The sequence below is a fragment of the Colossoma macropomum genome, unplaced genomic scaffold, assembly GCF_904425465.1.
Source record: "Colossoma macropomum unplaced genomic scaffold, Colossoma_macropomum, whole genome shotgun sequence".
NCBI classification, from domain to species: domain Eukaryota; kingdom Metazoa; phylum Chordata; class Actinopteri; order Characiformes; family Serrasalmidae; genus Colossoma; species Colossoma macropomum.
Genome location: NW_023494796.1, coordinates 590,628 through 611,662, shown reverse-complemented (window position 1 = coordinate 611,662; position 21,035 = coordinate 590,628). Strand labels below are relative to the sequence as shown.

Sequence of the window (21,035 nt, the reverse complement as noted above, 5' to 3'; positions counted from 1 at the left end):
ATTGGAGCGGGTATGCAAACCGGGAAGGCGCTCATGTGAGGGTCCCTGGAGAGAGGTTTCTAGGGGAAGGCGAACGCTGGGGTGGTTCTGGTGGAAGCAGGGAAAGTTTAACACTTTCTGCACTATGGGCACACCAGACTGACTGGAATGACCAGCTACCATGAAGGCTGTTTGTGATGTAACAGCGCTGTGGTCATCTCTGATGACAGATTACAATCAAACTCTAAAATTTCACTAGGATTTGGAGAAGCAAAAGGGCTGCAGACACTACTTATCATTCATTGTTGAAGATTCAGATGAAGGGAATACAAGTATGTGTGTGTTTAGAAAGACACTATCTCTGGTCTATGTGGATGATATTATCTTGTGATCATATAATAATAGCAAAGAGAGTTCGCTTACTAATCTTTCGCTGTTATCGATTGATTGGTTAATGTCGCTTACTAATCTTTCGCTGTTATCGATTGTGGTTGTCATGATATTATTCTAAACGCCTTATAAAGGCTTCTAGTCCTTGTTATTGACACTGTTTTGTATAATCTAGAACCTACATAATGTGCCACAAGTATTTGGATCATTTTCAGACACAGTCTTCTCCATTGTGGCTGGCACAATGGCAGGATGCTTGGCTAACTTAGTGACTGTTAAGCTTTAGCCTCAAGACTCTCAAGGACCCCATACGTAAAAGGCCATGTTAGCTTGTTATGGCTAATCCAGTAAAGTTCATTTGAAACATTAACCAATAAATATCAATATTATAAATACTAACCCTGCTAAAAAATCTAGCTAAAACCTGGTAGCTGGTTTCAGATTGTCAAAGCTGCTATTTGATGGTCACCCAGCTGGTTAAGCTTGAACAGGCTAGTCAACCCAGCTGGTCGAAAAGCTTGACCAAGCTTAATTTCTGCACGATTCAGTGGCTGAAATGTAAACTAAATCATTCAGAGCCGTTTAATGTAAAAGTTTAATTGTAGAGAAACTTAGAAGCTTGATTTTCTTTACAGTAGTGGTGACAGGAACCTGTGGGCTGTGGTGCCTACGACATAAATATGTAAATACAATGTTTTATTTAGCATCCAAAGCCAACAGTGAAGATAAGCACCCTTTCTGAGTATGTATTGTTGATAATGGCAAAAATGTGGTAAATCTGAAAAAATACGTTTTAGTTGGGGGGCTATATTACCTTACAGCGTCCCTGCGTGTACCCTTCCGCCATTAAGATATTTTTAAAAATTGTGTTTTAGGCCAAAATCTTCTCAAAACCATTATAAAACAATGATTCTTGCATTAAAAAAATGTATTCGGAACATTTTTTTGTAGTAGCTTTCTGTAAGAGACGCATTAAATGCTTCAGACATCTGGTTCCTATCATTACCACTGCGAACAATTATGAATCATTACGTTTCTCCAGAACGGAGCATTTCACATCAAACCACTCCAACTGACTTTGCATCTTAACCAGTAAATTATGCAGGAAGTTTCGAAAATCAGTGATATTCCCCTTTAAATGAAAACATACAATATGAGAGTCAACCAAGCTTTTTCTTCAGCATGGAATTATATTTCATTTCTATTAAGACCTTGCAGAACTCTGGTCTAGGATAAGAGCAGATAATTACAGATAATTGACCAAGGGTTATCTGACCATGGGGATCACGCTATGGCATTTTAGGCTTACCTCGCTCTAAAAAGGTCTTGACTACATGAAAAGAGCATAGTGTATGATCATATGTGTGTGTGATTGTGTCTGGAATGCTTTCCTCATCTGCTTGACGTACAAAAGCATGTGAGGCCTTTCCTTTATTTGACTACCTGGTGGATCATTCAAATAAAGCATCATTTTAGAAATGATGAATGGTTTTGTCATGCAAAACAAAGATGTTAGAGCCATCAGGTAGAGCCGGTTCTCCTCAGTAGGAAACTATCTATCTGTCACTGTTCCGCCTGTAGAATCGCGGAATGTACGGAACGCAGTGCCCATTTAAAATCTGCTAGAAGCAGAGGTGTGAACTCAAGTCATGTGAGTTGGACTTGACTCAGACTTGAGTCACGAGTTTGATGACTTGAGACTCGACTCGACAAAATCTTAAAAAACTTGCAACTCGACTTTGACTTGAACACCAATGACTCCGACTTGGACTTGAACACCAGTGACTCCGACTTGGACTTGAACACCAATGACTCCGACTTGGACTTGAACACCATTGACTCTGACTTGGACTTGAACACCAATGACTCCGACTTGGACTTGAACACCAATGACTCCGTCTTGGACTTGAACACCAATGACTCCGACTTGGACTTGAACACCAGTGACTCTGACTTGGACTTGAACACCAATGACTCCGACTTGGACTTAAACACCAATGACTCGACTGGACTCACCAGACTTCGGACTTGAACACCAGTGACTCCGACTTGGACTTGAACACCAGTGACTCCGACTTGGACTTGAACACCAGTGACTCCGACTTGGACTTGAACACCAATGACTCTGTCTTGGACTTGAACACCAGTGACTCCGACTTGGACTTGAACACCAATGACTCCGACTTGGACTTGAACACCAATGACTCCAACTTGGACTTGAACAACAATGACTCCGTCTTGGACTTGAACACCAGTGACTCTGACTTGGACTTGAACATCAATGACTCTGACTTGGACTTGAACATCAATGACTCCGTCTTGGACTTGAACACCAATGACTCCGACTTGGACTTGAACACCAATGACTCTGTCTTGGACTTGAACACCAGTGACTCCGACTTGGACTTGAACACCAATGACTCCGACTTGGACTTAAACACCAATGACTCCGACTTGGACTTGAACACCAATTACTCCGTCTTGGACTTGAACACCAGTGACTCCGACTTGGACTTGAACACCAATGACTCCGACTTGGACTTGAACACCAATGACTCCAACTTGGACTTGAACAACAATGACTCTGTCTTGGACTTGAACACCAATGACTCCGACTTGGACTTGAACACCAATGACTCCAACTTGGACTTGAACAACAATGACTCTATCTTGGACTTGAACACCAGTGACTCTGACTTGGACTTGAACATCAATGACTCTGACTTGGACTTGAACATCAATGACTCCGACTTGGACTTGAACACCAATGACTCCGTCTTGGACTTGAACACCAATGACTCCGACTTGGACTTGAACACCAGTGACTCCGACTTGGACTTGAACACCAATGACTCCGACTTGGACTTAAACACCAATGACTCCAACTTGGACTTGAACACCAATGACTCCGTCTTGGACTTGAACACCAATGACTCCGTCTTGGACTTGAACACCAATGACTCTGTCTTGGACTTGAACACCAGTGACTCTGACTTGGACTTGAACACCAATGACTCCGACTTGGACTTGAACACCAATGACTCCGACTTGGACTTGAACACCAATGACTCCAACTTGGACTTGAACACCAATGACTCCGTCTTGGACTTGAACACCAATGACTCCGACTTGGACTTGAACACCAATGACTCCAACTTGGACTTGAACAACAATGACTCTGTCTTGGACTTGAACACCAGTGACTCTGACTTGGACTTGAACATCAATGACTCTGACTTGGACTTGAACATCAATGACTCCGACTTGGACTTGAACACCAATGACTCCGTCTTGGACTTGAACACCAATGACTCCGACTTGGACTTGAACACCAATGACTCCGACTTGGACTTGAACACCAATGACTCCGTCTTGGACTTGAACACCAGTGACTCCGACTTGGACTTGAACACCAGTGACTCCGACTTGGACTTGAACACCAGTGACTCCGACTTGGACTTGAACACCAATGACTCTGTCTTGGACTTAAACACCAATGACTCTGTCTTGGACTTGAACACCAATGACTCCGACTTGGACTTGAACACCAGTGACTCCGACTTGGACTTGAACACCAATGACTCTGTCTTGGACTTGAACACCAGTGACTCTGACTTGGACTTGAACATCAATGACTCTGACTTGGACTTGAACATCAATGACTCTGACTTGGACTTGAACACCAATGACTCCGTCTTGGACTTGACTTGACACCATAGACTCCGACTTGGAGCTTGCACACACGCAGTGACTCCGACCTTGGACTTGAACACCAATGACTCCGACTTGGACTTGAACACCAGTGACTCTGACTTGGACTTGAACACCAATGACTCCGACTTGGACTTGAACACCAATGACTCCAAGTTGGACTTGAACAACAATGACTCTGTCTTGGACTTGAACACCAGTGACTCTGACTTGCACTTGAACATCAATAACTCTGACTTGGACTTGAACACCAGTGACTCCGACTTGGACTTGAACACCAATGACTCTGTCTTGGACTTGAACACCAGTGACTCTGTCTTGGACTTGAGCCTCATGACTCGGAAGGACTTGAGACTTGGTCGTTTGGGTTTCTGCTGTCGTCTAAATTCAGTTAAAACTAATTTTGTTTTAATCCCATGCTCCCAAGTTCAGTAGTACTTAGGTGTAGTATACTATGTCTGCCATGGTTATCCATGTTCAATAAATTTTGAATTTTATTTGGATGGGTGGAAAAAAACCCTTAAAATACACTACCATACACTGCTAACATGCTGTCATTAAAAGGCTGTAATGCTGTTACTGTCATTATTGGTGTTTAGTGTTAAAATGGCCTTAAATTAGCTGAAGAATGCACATTGACTTGTTCTCGACTGTCTTCACTTGGGAGTCGACTCTGGACTTCAGTGTCAAGACTTCAGACATACTTGTTACTTACAACTTAGTGACTTGTTCTCACTTCTGGCTAGAACCCTTATCTAGAGCTCCTGTAAGGAACCCTCATGGAATGCATCTACCTTGCACTAAAAGGCTCTTTAAAGCAAGAGTTTAGGTATAAATGTACACAGTTTGTTTTTGCCATTTGAAGTTTGTTTCTTTAGCACTGGAGCTACAAGGCTAACATAGCTAACAAGTAATGGAAACTTTAAGTGAAAACTGTGCACTGCAGCCCACAGTCCTGCCAAATGCTTCAAATCTCCAAAAACGAGAACGCAACCAACCTCTTAGCCGGCAATAGGCCATTAGCATTGTGCCAGGTTGGTATAAACAGTAGTGGCAGCCATCTTGAAGCCTGAATTTGGTCCATACTTTTGTAAAGGCTTCCATTATTTGTTAGCTGCAATGGTAGCAGCAGACATAACAATTAGCTACCTAGCTAGCTACAGGAATTAAAACTGGTACCTTAACTAGCCTAACCATAACAGCTAGCTAGAGGAATAAAAACTGCATGGTGCTTAATTGGCATTTGCAAGTTAGCTAACATGACCTCATGAAAATGTTAGCTATGTTACTCATTTTGTTTTTGCTTTTCTATGAGCTTTCAGTATTTGTTAGCTACAACAGAGGCAGCAAACATTGTACAAATAATAGGTAGCTAACAGTCATTTAGCTAGTGAAATTAAACGTGTCTGTTAGCCAGTTAATAGTGCATCCTGAAAACATGGTAGCTACGTTGGTCACCTTGTCCATACGCTTTTAATAGGAGCAGCACACAGTAACAGTAGCTGGGTAGAAATAATAGCTAGCTATGTATATATATATAATATATATAATATATATATATAATATATATATATATAAAACACTGGTGACAAACCAGCATTAGCAAGTTAGCTAACATTATCTAATGAAATTTAGATAAATTAGTCATTTTGTCCATACTTTTGTGTAAGCTTTCTTTTCTGGCTAGCTTAAATGTAAGCAGCAGACACCAACAATGTGGCAGAAATAATAGCTAGCTAGCTACAGTCGTTTAGCAAGAGGAATAACACTGGCGCCTAGCAAGTTAGCTAATATTACTAAATGAAAATATGACAGCTACGTTAGTCATTCTTGTGTAATAGCTCTCATTATTTGTTAGCTAGAACAGAGGCAGCAGACATTAACATAACATGGTAGAAATAAAAGCTAGCTAGTCTTTAAGGTAGACAAATAATGAAAAATCATAGAAATCACTGAAAGGTTCTGTTGGTAGTTAGCTAATATCTTCTAATTAAAATCTGATAGCTACATTAGTCATTTAGTCATCTATAATTAGTCATTAGTCATCAGCAGACGAAAGGTGAGACAAGATCCAGAGCCAGACTTAGAATCTCCATCCACCCCAAAGCACAGCTCTGATCAATTAGCACTGATTCTCAGAAAGATCCTCGACAAATCACTGAAACTGTGCTTCAAAACCTCAACCGTCATTCCAGTCCCCCAAAAAAACAACATTACTGGACCAGTAGCCCTGACCTCTGTATTCAGGAAGGTCTTTGAACGCCTGGTGTTAGCCCACCTGAAGACCATCACAAACCCTCTACTGGATCTCCTGCAGTTTGCATACAGAGCAATCAGGTCTGTTGATGATGTGGTCAGCTTGGCCCTGCACTTCATGCTACAGTGTCTCGCCAGACCTGAAACCTACGCTAGAGTTGTTTGAGGACTCAGCTCGGCATTCAACACCATAGTGCCAAAGCTGCTGCACGTCAAACTGTCCCAGCTGTCTGCGCCAGATCCCATCTGCTGGTGGAACATGGATTTCCTGACAAACAGGAGACAGCAGATGCAGCTAGTGAGACACACGTCAGACCCCCGGACTCTCAGTACCCTCTATTCCAGCGACTGTGTCTACAAGGAGCCAGCTGTGAAGACCCTCAAGTTTGCAGATGACACCATTGTGTTGGGCCTTATAGCCAAAAGTGATGATGCCTGCAGAAAGAAAGACGAGCATCTGGTCTCCTGGTGCAGCAGCAACCACCTGCTGCTCAGCATGGAAAAGACTGTAGAGATGGTAGTGGACTTCAGGCGCAACCCCCCTCCCTAGGCCCTCCTCAACATCAACAGCTCTGTGGTTTCCACTGCGGAGTCACTCAAGTTCCTGGACACCACCATATCCAGGAACCTGAGGTGAGAGAGGAACATGCTGTCCATCGCCAAGAGAGCTCAGCATGTTCTTCCTGAGACAGCTGAAGAACTTGAATGATGTAGGTCTACACAGTGATCGTCGAGTCCATCCCGACATCATCCATAACCATCTGGTTTGGTTCCTCCACCTCACAACAATGACTCCAGGGCATAATTAGGATGGCGGAGAGGATCGTTGGATGTATCTGCCAACGCTTCAGGAGATCTACAACAGCAGAGTGACAAAGCATGCTGGCAAGGTTACAGCTGACTCTCATCCTGAACGTCACCTCTTCCAGCCACTCCCCTCTGGTAGAAGATTCAGGGCCATCAAAGCCAGCACAGCCAGACATGCTAACACCTTTTTCCCCAGAGCTGTAGCGCTCATTAACCACAGTGGACACCTCGCACTTTAATTATAACCTGAAACCAACAAGCCCTCCTTACTGTCATACAGGTTGACTCCTCTGTAACATAATGCTTATTTGCTCAGCTGTGCAATAATATTCTATACAATCATATTCTGTATTTAATAGCTATTATTATATGTCTACTCAGACTTGCATATGTATAGATATTCATATCTGCATATGTACAGATATTCACACATCTGTTTAGCTCCTTTCACATTGGCTGTTTATTATTCTTTCTTATTCTTCATTATATTTAATGTATTTTTATCTTAGTTGTCCCTTAAAAGTCTTAAAAGTGCTTGTCTGGGCTAGTTTGTTATACAACCCCATTTCCAAAAAAGTTGGGACGCTGTGCAAAGTGTAAGTAAAAACGAAAAGCAGCGATGTTCAAATTATTTAAACCCTATATTTCATTGAAAATAGTACAAAGACAACAAATCAAATGTTGAAACCGAGAAATGTTATTGTTTTTTGAAAAATATTTGCTCATTTTGAATTTGATGCCAACAACACGTTCCCAAAAAGTTGGGACGGGGCAACAAAAGGCTGGTAAAGTTGTGTAATGCTAAAAAAATACACCTGGTGGTTGATTGGCAACAGGTCAGTAATATGATTGGGTAAAAAGAGCATCCCAGAGAAGCTGAGCCCTTCAGAAGTAAAGATGAGGAGGAGTTCACCACTCTGTGAAAGACTACACAGCAAATAGTGCAACAATTCAAAAATAATGTTTCTCAGCGTAAAATAGCAAAGAAGTTTTGCTTTTCATCATCTACAGTACATAATAACATTAAAAGATTCAGAGGATCAGTATTTGCTGGCCATGATCTTTGGACCCTCGGGCAGCTCTGCTTTAAAAACAGACATGATTCTGTAGTGGAAATCACTTCATGAGCTGAGAAACATTTCTGAAAAACACTGTCTGTGAAAGCAGTTCTTCACTGTATCCACAGATGCAAGTTAAAACTCTAAAACACAAAGAAGAAATCATATTGAAAATCATACATAAACAGGATTCAGAGATGCTGCCACCTTCTCTGGGCCTGAGCCCATTTAAAATGGACTGAGGTGAAGTGGAAAAGTGTCCTGTGGTCCGACGAATCAGCATTTGAGATTATTTTTGGAAATCATGGACGTTTTCCCCTCCGGGCTGAGGACCACTCAGCTTGTTATCAGTGGACAGTGCAAAAGCCAGTATTCATGATGGTGCATTATTGCACATGGCATGGGTGACGTGTACATCTGTGAAGGCACCATTAGTGCTCAATGATACGACGTCTTTTTTAGGCAAGGCCTTGCTTATTTGAGCAAAACAATACCAAACCACATTCAGCATGTATTGCAACAGCATTGCTCCATATTAAAAGAGTCTGGGTGCTAAACTGGCCTGCCTGCAGGCCAATGCAACTACATTAAAAGAGTATTAAAAGAGTCTGGGTGCTAAACTGGCCTGCCTGCAGGCCAATGCAACAACATTGCTCCATATTAAAAGAGTCCGGGTGCTAAACTAAACGTGTTGTTGGCATCAAATTCAAAATGGGCATTTTTGGAACTTGGAATTGGGGTTGTACATCATATGCATAATATATGACAGAAGCCTGTGACAGTTCTAAAGTTATCTGTTTATTTATTTACGTTTTTCATTGAAATGTTGGGTGGCATGTGCATCTCAGATGCTTCAACGAGCCCCTTCTCCTAAAGAATAAGCACCCTCTATGTGGACCACCAGTTGGCTTTGACCAAACTGTAAAAACAGGCCTGAATTCTGTCTGTACTTTAGAAAAACCTCCTTTTATTTGTTAGCTATGCTAGTCTTGAGTACTGAGCAGGTCTGAATGGGATTCTGGGAATTTTACAGCATGAAGGACAGAGCTGAGTGTGAATGTTTGTGGTGAGGGGTGAAGGGGGGGCTTGGAGGTTTTTGAATGCTTGCTGTAGTGAAGGGGGGGCTTGTAGGTTTTTGAATGCTTGCTGTAGTGAATGAACTGCTCTGGAAGTGTCAGGTTGTCCTCCTGCAGGCGTAAAACTGCTCTTCCGAAACACTCGGCTCACTCACCCAGAACTATCTGTAGCGCTGCTGCTGTGCGGCCGTGAAAGGGTAGCATATCCCCCTCCGGCCCCCCTCCAACTTTCTGCCCAAACATCCTCAAAATCCTTCCGTATCTCTCTCTCTGTCAGGCTCAAACTCAAAACAGTGTTATGGCCGTTACCATGTTAAGTTGCAAAGCTGCCAAAGCAAACCTGCATAAATGAAATGATCATACATCAGTCAATTAACCAGTGAGGCACATACTCACGAGAAAATGGGTCATAAAGTGCTTGTGAACTCTTACTCTGATTTCTTTCGGATTTCTCAGTCAGATTTCTGAGCATGTGTGAAAACGGACTGGAAATAAGCGAGCAGCGTCAGCACGAGACACAGCAAAACACTTTTCGAGCGAAGCTAAAACCAAATACATGTTTTACGAAATGAAGGATTTGAATATTCTTCATTTTCTAGATGATGTAAATCCCTTTTTTCAGGTAAAATGGTGCGATGATTAAAACAAAGCTGTGACAGAAGTTTGAATTTTATATTACATTTACATCTTGTGTTCTTCTGTAAGTTTATTGGCTGGTTGAAAAGCAGAAATCTGATTACTGTCTGACTCATGTAGACCTGGAGTTTCAAATCTGATTACTCAAGTGCGTGTAAATGTGTTACTCGAATTACTAACAAAATCTGATTTTCTGCAGTTATCAGATTATTAAATGCTTGTAAACGCACCCAATGATGTTGAGGTTTGGACTCTGGGGTGGTCAATCCATCGTTTCGAGAACACCATCAGCTTCTTTTGTTATATTTACAGATTTGTCTCCAGTTTTGAAACTGTTTTGTCTTTTTTTTTTTTGACCTTCCCATTTCTCTTAAAACTTAACGGTTGTTTTGACTGGAAATGTAAAGGGTACAGTACTATGAATGCAGCACTGGCTACTTGTGGGCAGAGCACGGAGAGATCATTTGTATTGTATATTACTGCATGTGGTGATTGCAGCAGTGGAAAACAGCATGTACGTGTGAAGTTTATGGTGTGTTTACATGGAAGGTGGCAGTTGGAGGGCTGGTGCCACCCGAGACCTGTAGTTTTCAGGACGCCCCTGGGTGTGTGGGCCAAACGAAGGCCAGCCTCACTCGGTCTGCAGAGGCACCTTTTTAGATCTTATCGTCATGAAAGGAGGGATTACTCATGGTCCCGCCGAGGAGAGGAGCAAAAAGTTCCGCCGCAGCTCCATCTACCTCCGCGAGGCCCCCTGAGCTTTGAAAATCAGTAAACATTTTAATCCGGCCTTCAGACAAGCCGCCGGCCCGAGTTTCCAGGTTTAGATGGCGCTCGGGAGAGAAGACGGAGAGAGGGAAGGAGAGAGGAGTGGGCGAGCGAGCCATTTTGGGGTTTTGTTAGTGTGTTACTGTACATTAGCAGAATGAATGTGACCCTTTGATCTTCTTTGGCAGGAATCATCTCTTACACGGAGTATCTCTTCCTGCTGTGCATCCTGACAAGTGAGTATTAACCTCTCTCTGTCGTCCTCTGTCTTTCTGTCCATTTCTGTCCTTCTTTTGCTGTTGTCTTCCTCTCCATTTGTCCTCTCTCTCTCACTTTGTCTATCTTGCCCCTCATTTTTTTCCTCTTTCTCAAAGCGACCAGCCTCCATTTCCTAATATAAAGCCGAATCCTGACTTATGGCTGTTAAAGTTTGCAGACAAGGCCCACCCAGACTATCCTGAGAGAGAGAGAGCTAGATAAATAACAGGTAAATGCTAAAACTCAAAAGGGAAGCCATGACAGGTCTGTTTATACACCCAGAATAACCATGTTAAACTATGTTTTAATGTCCCAGGAAACACAGTGTGAAATATTGTAGAAATAATGTGAAACATTGGCTTGATCAGGCCTGTCTGAGACCTACCTGGGTGTGGCCTAATATTCAAATGAGGATGCTATCCCGGATCACAGATGAGCTAGCTTGATGACTCAGTTATGCTTGCTAGGTTAGCTTTCGCTTGGTTGCTGGCTTTCTCTCTGTATGTTTCTCTGACAAACACAGAGACACTGCAGTGGGGGGGGGGCGGTTTTGTTAAAGCTGGGTGGGTGGGGCAACCCCTGTCAGCCTTGTGATTGGTGAGAATACTGCTTACGTAAGCCCCACCCCAAGATTAGGATTGCCCAGTTTACATCGAAAGAGGTGCATTTTAGCAAAACACATTGCCCATTTATTGGACTTGGGAAACACGTCATAGTTTATACATGTATATTGTGAACTTCAGTGTCTGAAGTTTGCTTCTAGTTTTATGCTGGAGCTAGGAGGCTAATGTAGCAAACAATTCATTTATCTTCTAAGCCGCTTATCCTCCTGGGTCGTGGAGGGTGCTGGAGCCTATCCAAGCTCTCAACGGGAAACATCCTGGACAGGTCACCAGTCCATGACAGGGCAGACACACACATTCACACCTTGAATTTAGTGTCTCCAGCTGGCCTGACTGCACATCTTTGGACTGTGGGAGGAAACCCACACAGACACAGGGAGAACATGCAAACTCCACACAGAAAGGACCCTGATCACCTGGCCGGGGATTCAAACCCAGGCCCTTCTTGCTCCTTCTTTCTAAAAGTTAGCCTCTTAGCATTGTGCTAACTGCACGCCTGAATCATCACACACTTGCCCCAAACCGTGTTGAGTTGTTCATTGGTTTCTGACACTGTACGACACACTGCTCTCTGTACATGTGGACAAAAGTGCAGGCAGACTTCTGATGCAGGGTTGCCAGCTCTCACAGTTTGGTCTTTCCTCAAGCTCTCAAAGAAACCTCAAGCCAGTGAATGACTGACAGACCTACGCGCTCAAAACATATACTCTTTGGCTGTGTTCACATTACCAGGCTGAAGTGGCACACATCCGATTTTTTGCCCTAATGTGACTCAGATCTGATGTTTTCAGGGCTGTGTGGACACAAATCTGATCTTTTCAAATCCGACCTGAGACACTTTCATATGAGGTCCTAGGTCAGATACGTATCCAATTCATGGCCATGTGACCTTAATGTGACGCTCAGATCGGAATTCATGTGCTTTTTTTCCACTGTGCGTGCGCCATCGTTCAGCGTTACCATGGCAGCAGCACCGAACAGAAGCTAAAACCTGTAAACAGTGGAAAAGCAGCTCATCTCACCTTTTTCTCCTCCGTCTCGCTCTAATAATGAAGCTGAGAGCTGATCAGAGTTAATGATCTTCACAGCGAAGCTTGTTCTGCTCGTTAGTTTGTGCTGATGATGAACGTGATTCATTCACGTGACGTTACTGAGTAGGATGAGCTCATGTGGGTCATTTCAGGACGCCGGTTCGTCACATTAATGACGGATTTGAATCACTTACCTAAACAAGTGTGAACCATCCTGTCAGAGGGATTGGATTTGAGAATCCCTCGGAATAGCATTTTATGCTACATGCTTGCATTACAACGAGTGATGCTTTTCAAGGACCTTAAAGTATTTCATTAAAAAATTATGCTAATAATAATAATGAGAAGAAGAAGAAGAAAAAAAAAAAGAAATAAGGCTAAGATTAAAAAATCATTTTTTATTTGATTGTTAAAGTGAAACACATCTTGACCTTCACTTATGGAATATTTGAATATTCAAAATAATACTCAATAGAATATTCCAAAAATGAAAATATTCAATAGTTGCAGCTCTACAACACTCCATCCCACAAACATAAGACGTGATAAATTCCTCAGCTCATATACTGACAGATATATTCTCGTCATCTCCCACAAATTCTTCTGTCAAATATGTACGTCAAAGACTTCACTTGATCATTTACAAGTGGCAATGCATGTTTATTTTGATCTGACAGACGAAAAAAGTCATTTGCATTAATTACACAAGTCGTTTACAGTGTGAAACTTTCATGCAACTTTAGTTGCTTGAAACCTACATGAAGCTACATGGTTTGAGCATAATGCAAAGCGTCCCGCAACTCACTTGAAACTCAGTCGGAACAGTTGCAGGCATCTTAACTTTGTGAATCTAGTTTCATTAAACCGCCAATCAGAACGATGGCAACACATCACAGGATCATGTCAACTGAGTTCACCAGATCAGTGGGCAAAAAAACAAACAAAAAAAAACAAAATGAAAGATGGTTTATTGGGCAGTTGAAATTGAGACCTTTGGGCCCAACTGACTCAAGGTTGGTAGTTTTTTATTTTGTCAGTTTTCTGAGCCAGAACAACATGAGTGCCTCAAAGCATTTCTGTAACCAGTGGAACTAACCCACCAGCTAATGCTAACAGGTATTTAAACAATGCAGTATCAAAAACACAAGCTGCTAATTTGGCTAACTAGTCAAATAACTGAATGTGTTGTGTGCCACTTTGAGTTGCTTCATGTTGCTGTCAAGTAGCACGGAAATTATGTTGCATGCAACTAGTTGCATGAAAGTTTCACTGTGTAAAGCCAACCTATAAACAGAAAACATCAAAAAATACATAGTCTACGTTGCAAGTTTTAAGTATATAATAATTAGTAGAAATTTTTTTGTTTAAATTATGTTATGGGTAGTTTGCCGCCTTAAGTGCTGGAATCTTGCAACTGTACAAAACGCAATGCACACTTTTCATGCTAATGTAAAGGCTACTTTATGTGACCGCTGGCAGTGGTTAAGCTTGTTGCTCATGCTCGTGAAACACATGCTATTGACTATTATCTGGGGTTCGAGTTTGTGTTAAATGTTAAAATAGCCTCCAGTCTCCTCACTAATGTTGGCGGCTTGAAGATCCTGCTGGTGTTTTTTTTGGCTGTGACATACTTTTGTTTTTGTAGATAACAGTGTGTCATACGGTGCCAGAAACCACATGAGGAAGTCTATGTGAGATTACTGAACAGCTCCATATGGATGAAGGGATGAGGTTTGCTTATTGTTGGGATATAAGCTTCCATTACTTACTAGCTACATGTATAGCTGGGCAATATGACAATATTTATCACTACCGTGATAAATTACATCACAGTGTGTCACAATATGCATTTCTTGCATATCATGGAATCACTTCCCAACAGCATAATTAATCCTGTTTAATTGGGTTTAGTGCAGCACCATGTGTGAAATGTTGAATAGAAGTAATTGGATCCATAGATTTGGTAGTATTTTTAATTGTGTCACTACTTTGACCATCAGAGACTATTTAAAAGAGATACACATGGAGTTTTAAAACGCTGTGTCCACTCACCGTCCACTCTATTAGACAGTCCTATGTTGTTGGTCCACCTTGTAGATGTAAAGTCAGAGATGATAGCTCATCTGTTGCTGCACAGTTAGCATTGGTCATCCTCTAGTCCTTCATCAGTGGTCACAGGACGCTGTTGGCTAGATGTTTTGGTTCTCAGTCCAGCAGTGACACTGAGGTGTTTAAAAACTCCAGCAGCACTGCTGTGTCTGATCCACTCACACCAGCACAACACACACTAACACACCACCACCACGTCAGTGTTACTGCGGTGCTGAGAATGACCCACCTCCCAAATAGTACCTGCTCTGTGAGGGTCCATGGGGGTCCTGACCACTGAAGAACAGGGTAACAAAGTATGCAGAGAAACTGGACTACAGTCTATAATTGTACAATCCAAATCCCCCAAAGTTAGATAGCTTTACTTTCGAGTCAAACAGATATTAAGTTTTCCTTTTTCTGCAGGAACATATATTCAACTGATAATGACACAAAAGCCTCTGACACTGATTATATATCCAATCTATCGGTATTTATTTTGTCCAGCCTTTGCTTTTGTGCACTCTACTGCCACTTTAACTCCCATCTATTCGGTCTTAAAACCAACCAGTTCCAGCTGCCCTCCCAACAAAAAGCTGCTCCATGACACTAACATTTATACACTCACCTACTCATAAATTGAAAAAAGAGGAGTTTACAAAAGTTAAGAATAATGACTAAAAGCTGCTGAAACAACGGGCCTCCTAACAACCACCTGGAAGACCTGGTAGACATCAAAACTACCACCATCAGATAAACAGCACTTGATCTTTTGCTTCAGATCTGAAAACATCCACAGGTGTTTCTGTCCATCCTTCCACTGTGAGAAGACGACTCAGCGCTGTGGGTCTGAAAGGATCCGTAGCTGTCAAGAACCTCACTGAGAAAAGGAGACGGACACATTAAACAAATAAGCAGAACAATGGACTGACCACCCCAGAGTCCAGACTTCAACACCACTGAATGTGATTGATTACTTCAGAAAATGATCAACCAGCTTCTAAAACTAAACTTTGGAGGTGTGTCTGAAGATTTCTTTGAGAAACTGAAAGTGCAGAAAAGCGGAAGCTGTAATAAAGAGAAAGAGTGACACACTAAATACTGAATAAGTAGGATTACTATTATATTGAGGCTTCTGTGTAATTTTCTGTTTCCTTATGCTGAAAAACAAATAACCCGTACTTCATGGCTGTTTTAACAGTGTGTTTTCATTTAGCAAAGTGGGTAAAGACATATTTAATATGACTATTTCATTTGTTTATTTGTTTTTCCCCATTTGCTGTGCATTCCTTCTGAGTTAGCTGGGGCATTATGGAGCTGTTGAGTTGAGGTCTAGGCTTTAGAGAGCATGTCGTCACCCTCTCCTGCTGCGCTGAAGCACTTCAATCAGCAGCACAGCTAGAACACGGCGGCCCTACCTGCGCGCCCTGATCCGCCGTTCCCACGGCAACATAACACCATGGAGACATGCGGCCCTTGACAAGTTCAAAAACACACCTGGAGAATGTGATGAAAGGAGAAGTGCAGCGCGAGAGAGCTTGGGGCACCGAGACCCTACTGATCAGCTCTGCGGTCAGAATCAGCAGGCAGCAGGAAGCAGACGCAGGAGACTGTGATCTGAAAAGAAGGGGTCAATGTGGATGTTTCAGTCTGGGAATTAGTTCTTCTGGATGCACTGTGTTTATTGCAGATTTCTAAAAAGTTACATTATAGGCTGCGAAAGGAGTGTATACACCAATCAGGCGTAACATTATGACCGCCTCCTTGTTTCGACGCTCATTGTCCATTTTATCAGCTCCACTTACTATATAGGTGCACTTTGTAGTTCTACAATTACAGACTGTAGTCCATCTGTTTCTCTGCATACTTTGTTAGCCCCCCTTTACCCTGTTCTTCAGTGGTCAGGACCCCCATGGACCCTCACAGAGCAGGTACTATTTGGATGGTGGATTATTCTCAGCACTGCAGTAACACTGACGTGGTGGTGGTGTGTTAGTGTGTGTTGCGCTGGTGCAAGTGGATCAGACACAGCAGTGCTTTGAAGCTTTAAAACTTTAATAATTGCCACCAAGTGGCGATAATTGCACTTCTTTGCTGTTGTTGGACATTCCTAGATTTTGTTTACATCAGAAAAGAACGAATGTTGCGTGACAATTTCAGTCAGAGATTAATCCACCAAAAACACGGTCATCTTTTCAGCTAAATGACATCATAACAAGGTACGTTATCACATTATGGCAGCCAAATTTACGCCACGCTTGTCTTTCCTCCCCAGAGCCTCATGCCGGCTTTAAAATCGCTTTCAACATGTTTGACGCTGACGGCAACCAGATGGTGGACAAGCAAGAATTTCTAGTGGTAAGAGAATGTACATCTTTCAGCCGTCGAATGTCTGAATCTGACTCATCCCCTGTTTATGATGACCTCATCAAATCACGTCCATCAACACTCTTGCCCTGAGATACCTCTTGAAAGCAGGCCTCTGAGAAGCCTAGCCCACTATGCCTGGACGCCAACTCCAAATAGAAAATGACTGTGAATGTACTTAAGATATTACTGACTTCCATATATGTTCATGTTGATTGATCACTGAACTTATTATGTTGTAAAACCCAAAAACCTGAGCACCCCATGTCCTCTCTTCTAGCTACAGGAAATCTTCCGGAAGAAGAACGAAAAGAGGGGAAGGAAGGGGGACACAGAGAAGTCAGCCCAGCTGGTAAGAAGAAGGCACTTCAGAAGATCAGAGGAAGGGTCAGCTGGGTGGTGGAGGTCAGATCTGAAAGGGAGATCAGGTTAGGAAATGGCTTTCGGAGCTGGAAGTTGGATCAGGAGATAAGCGTGGAGTTAAGAGATGAGTCGTAGATCAGGAGGCTGCTGTTGAATCAGGAGGTGGGTGTTGAGATTGAGTGATGGATTGAGCCAGGATATGGGCACTGGGTCAGAGCATGGATTTTGGAACAAGAAGTAGGTGTTGAGTTGAGTATTCAGAGGGAGAACATTGCGTTCAGAGATGTTGGGTCTGGAGTTGATTGTTGGATGTGTGTCAGGAGATGGGTGATAGTATACAAAGGTGGCTGGGCTGCTGCCCAACATCTTATGGTGCATTCAGATGGTCTACGTAAACCTGTAATTTTACCACAAGGAGGTTGAGGTGAAATAGGTGATGAAGTCATAAATAAGGCCAACACAACCCAAGCTGCAACCCAATTATGACGTATCATCAGCCAGAACGTTCTCTGCTACCACAAATGGATGTGCTTTTGCCAATTTTGATATTCAGATAATATGAATGGATATTCAAATATTCAGATTTTTAGCAGCACACTGACATACATAGGAAAACATGTTTTATTCTTCAGTAATAGCCAAGGGAGTCAGTCAGATTTGTGTTGGGTAAGTAGCAGAGACTGCCCCTTAAGATGAGCTAATAAGCTGATGCTAAGCTAACTGATACATTGGATGCTGATCAGGTGCTAAAATGTTAGTTTGTCCGAGAAATGTCTTTTGACTGTTTCTGGTTCAAGCTTTCATGAGCTGGAGTAGATAGCCTAGTGGATAAGTCACGACAGAGATTGCCAATATGTAGCAAAGTGTAATATATCTACTCACTTGCAAATCTAAGTGAAATTGACACATTTTCAGTCTTGTTAAAACAAAAAATCAACATTCAAATGTTTGAATATTGGCACCTTGAGTGGTCAAGTAGTCGAGTACCAATGCACATTTCTAACAGCTTACAAACACAGTAGACCAAGCTTGCATTGGTCCATTATAGCAAATGTACATGTTGCTCACATTAGAGTTGGGCAGTACGTTCTTAAGAAAGATGGTTCTTCAAGAGTTTTTCAGTAAAGGTAATGGTTCTGTTTACAACCATGAGTTCTATATAGAACCACGTCATGCTTAAATGGCTCTTTGCATGGTGAAAACCTGAAAACCTTTTTGAAAATGGTTCTGTAAAAGGGTTTTGTTATTGCTACAAGCTTGACATCGTTACAATAGAAGAACCCTTTTTGGTGCTACATGACATTTTTCAAAAAGCTTTTGTATAGAACCGTATACAACACATTCTCCATCAGTCTGAAGAAACATTTCAAAGAACCATTTAGGCATGCAAATGGTTCTGTATAGAGCTCATGGTTCTAAATATAACTATTGCCTTTACTAAAAACTCTTGAAGAACCATTTTTTTAAGAGTGAAAAGTAATAAAGTATTTAAAAATTATGCTAATATTTTAAAACAATGACAGCATTTCAAAATTATGATGTGTCAAATTTCTATTCAACCTTTAAACGGCTTAAAAAACGTTCCATCCATATATGTTTTTGCTCACTGATTGGTGGTGTGGGAGGCTTACAGATAAAGGTAAAAAGAAACTAAGCATGATAGTCGCTCAGTGACAGATAAGAGCTACACTCACCATAGAACACGTTTGATTTTGGCTTTCACTTCAACACCAGTCACCCAACTGTGTGCTATCCTCTAAACGGGTGTCATTTTAGCATCAGTTAGCTGGAACCAAACCTGTGCTGGTGTGTGTGGCACATTAGGCCAGCTAACTAAGCTCTTGTTAGCTTAGACAAAATGCTACAGTACAGAACAGGTTTGATTTCAGCTTTCTGTCATTTCAGCACCAGTTGCTCCTCTTTTGGTCTCCAGACAGTAGTTTTTATTATCTACACTTGTGTCAGCAGAGAAGCAGTTCGTCAGAATCAAACCTGTACTGTGGTGTGCAGGACCACTCGCTAGGCTAATAAGTTAGCCAATCAGGCTAAAGATCCAAATACCATAAAACAGGTTTAATTTCACCTTTTGGCCCCTTCAGCACCAGCTGTTCGACTTCACTCTGTAAGATTTGAGTCATTACCATCTAAACTTTAGTTAGCCAGAATCACACATATCATGCTGGCTAAGCCAATGCTAACCAGCTCCTCTGTCCTGGTTAGCAGCACTGTTTAACCTTTAGCAATTGTTAGACGGATTTTTGACTTTTACTGAGTGATACCTTGAAAACTGTGCACTGTGTTGGCTTATTTGTTGACCATGTAAGCCAACAACAATTTCTGATTTTAAAATAATGCAGGACAAGATGGCATAAAAGCAGAACTAATACTGGACGAAACGGCCTTTAACGTCACTTATGACACTTGTGACGCTTTATGCCTCCCACCCCTCCAGCAAACCATGTACCACAGAAATATTTGGAGATCTGAAGGTATGAAACAATTGATATGGCCCACCTCTAATATGATGAAACTATCAGTTGCTGAATGCCACCCCAACAACCGGTGGTTACGAATTGGTGACAGTTTTCTGACTTTATGAATGCACCATTATGGTCTTTTTAGATGACGTTCTCACTGAGATGTCGAGTCATTTGCTGTTTACATCCTGTATGTATGAGATGTTGGTTTGCTTGAGCATTCAGAGCCAAGAGTCCAGAGGAGGATAATGTGTGGTGTGCATCAAGGAAAGGATCCAGAATGGCTGCAGTCCTCCAGTATTTCATGGATGGATGACATCTTTCATGAGCAGATGGTGTAGGACCATGTAAACAAGAGGCTCTGAGGAGGAGATAAAAGGGACCAGTAGAGTTCTGCAGCATTAACTTCGCACACACTTAACAGACTGATGTTTTTTTCTACTTTGACTGAGGAATGTTGTTTAAACTGATATAAATCCCAAACGACTTTGGTTATTCTACTGCGGAGCGAGAGAAATACCTTTTTGCTATGTGTGTATATTTTCTTGCCATGGTAACTAACATCAGTGCCATTGTGGTTTGCTGAATGAAGAGTGAATATTTTCACTGTTATTTTAAGCGTGTTAGCAATCCAGCCAACACACAGAGGATCATTATCTGCGATATATTAGCCACACTCTGCTATAAAAGTGGCTGTTTGTCTTTGTAAAGCTTCAGAAAAGTGCATTTTAGTGAATTCATAACGCCTATTCCATTCAACCTAATCAGGAATTCAATGGGGAACCCTCAGGGCCTTCTAAGGTCTATGCCTATTGTATTTAAACTCTGCACGTATTGTAGTAATACAGCGACTTTGGAAAGGAAAAGGCAGGAGCACGAAGCATCTCAGAATCTTAATGGCAGCTGGTGTACACTTACATCATGTAGCTACAGTTGCTTGGTGGCTATTGAATGGAATAACACATCTAGAAACAGCAGGAGCAAAAAATGTGGCTACCTACCTAATTAATTGTGTACCTTAGGCTGCAGAATTAAATTAGGGGTTGGCACTCATACAGACTACTGTAATTAACACTAGAGCAAGAGTTTCTCAGCATTTATGAGGCTACACATACAACTCAGTCTCCACGATGCAGTGAATTCTTTA

At 42.0% G+C, this 21,035-nt stretch overlaps 1 protein-coding gene across 5 annotated transcripts in view; it reads left to right on the top strand.

Annotated features, from left to right (window-relative positions):
- Positions 1-21,035, top strand: part of micu3a (mitochondrial calcium uptake family, member 3a) — a 59,730-nt gene that overhangs the window by 9,087 nt on the left and 29,608 nt on the right. For all 5 annotated transcript variants that reach the window (XM_036583567.1, XM_036583562.1, XM_036583565.1 and 2 more), the window contains exons 5-7: positions 10,870-10,917; positions 16,957-17,039; positions 17,329-17,400. In XM_036583567.1, the coding sequence (XP_036439460.1) occupies positions 10,870-10,917; positions 16,957-17,039; positions 17,329-17,400 (203 nt within the window). The remainder of the gene's footprint in view (positions 1-10,869; positions 10,918-16,956; positions 17,040-17,328; positions 17,401-21,035) is intronic.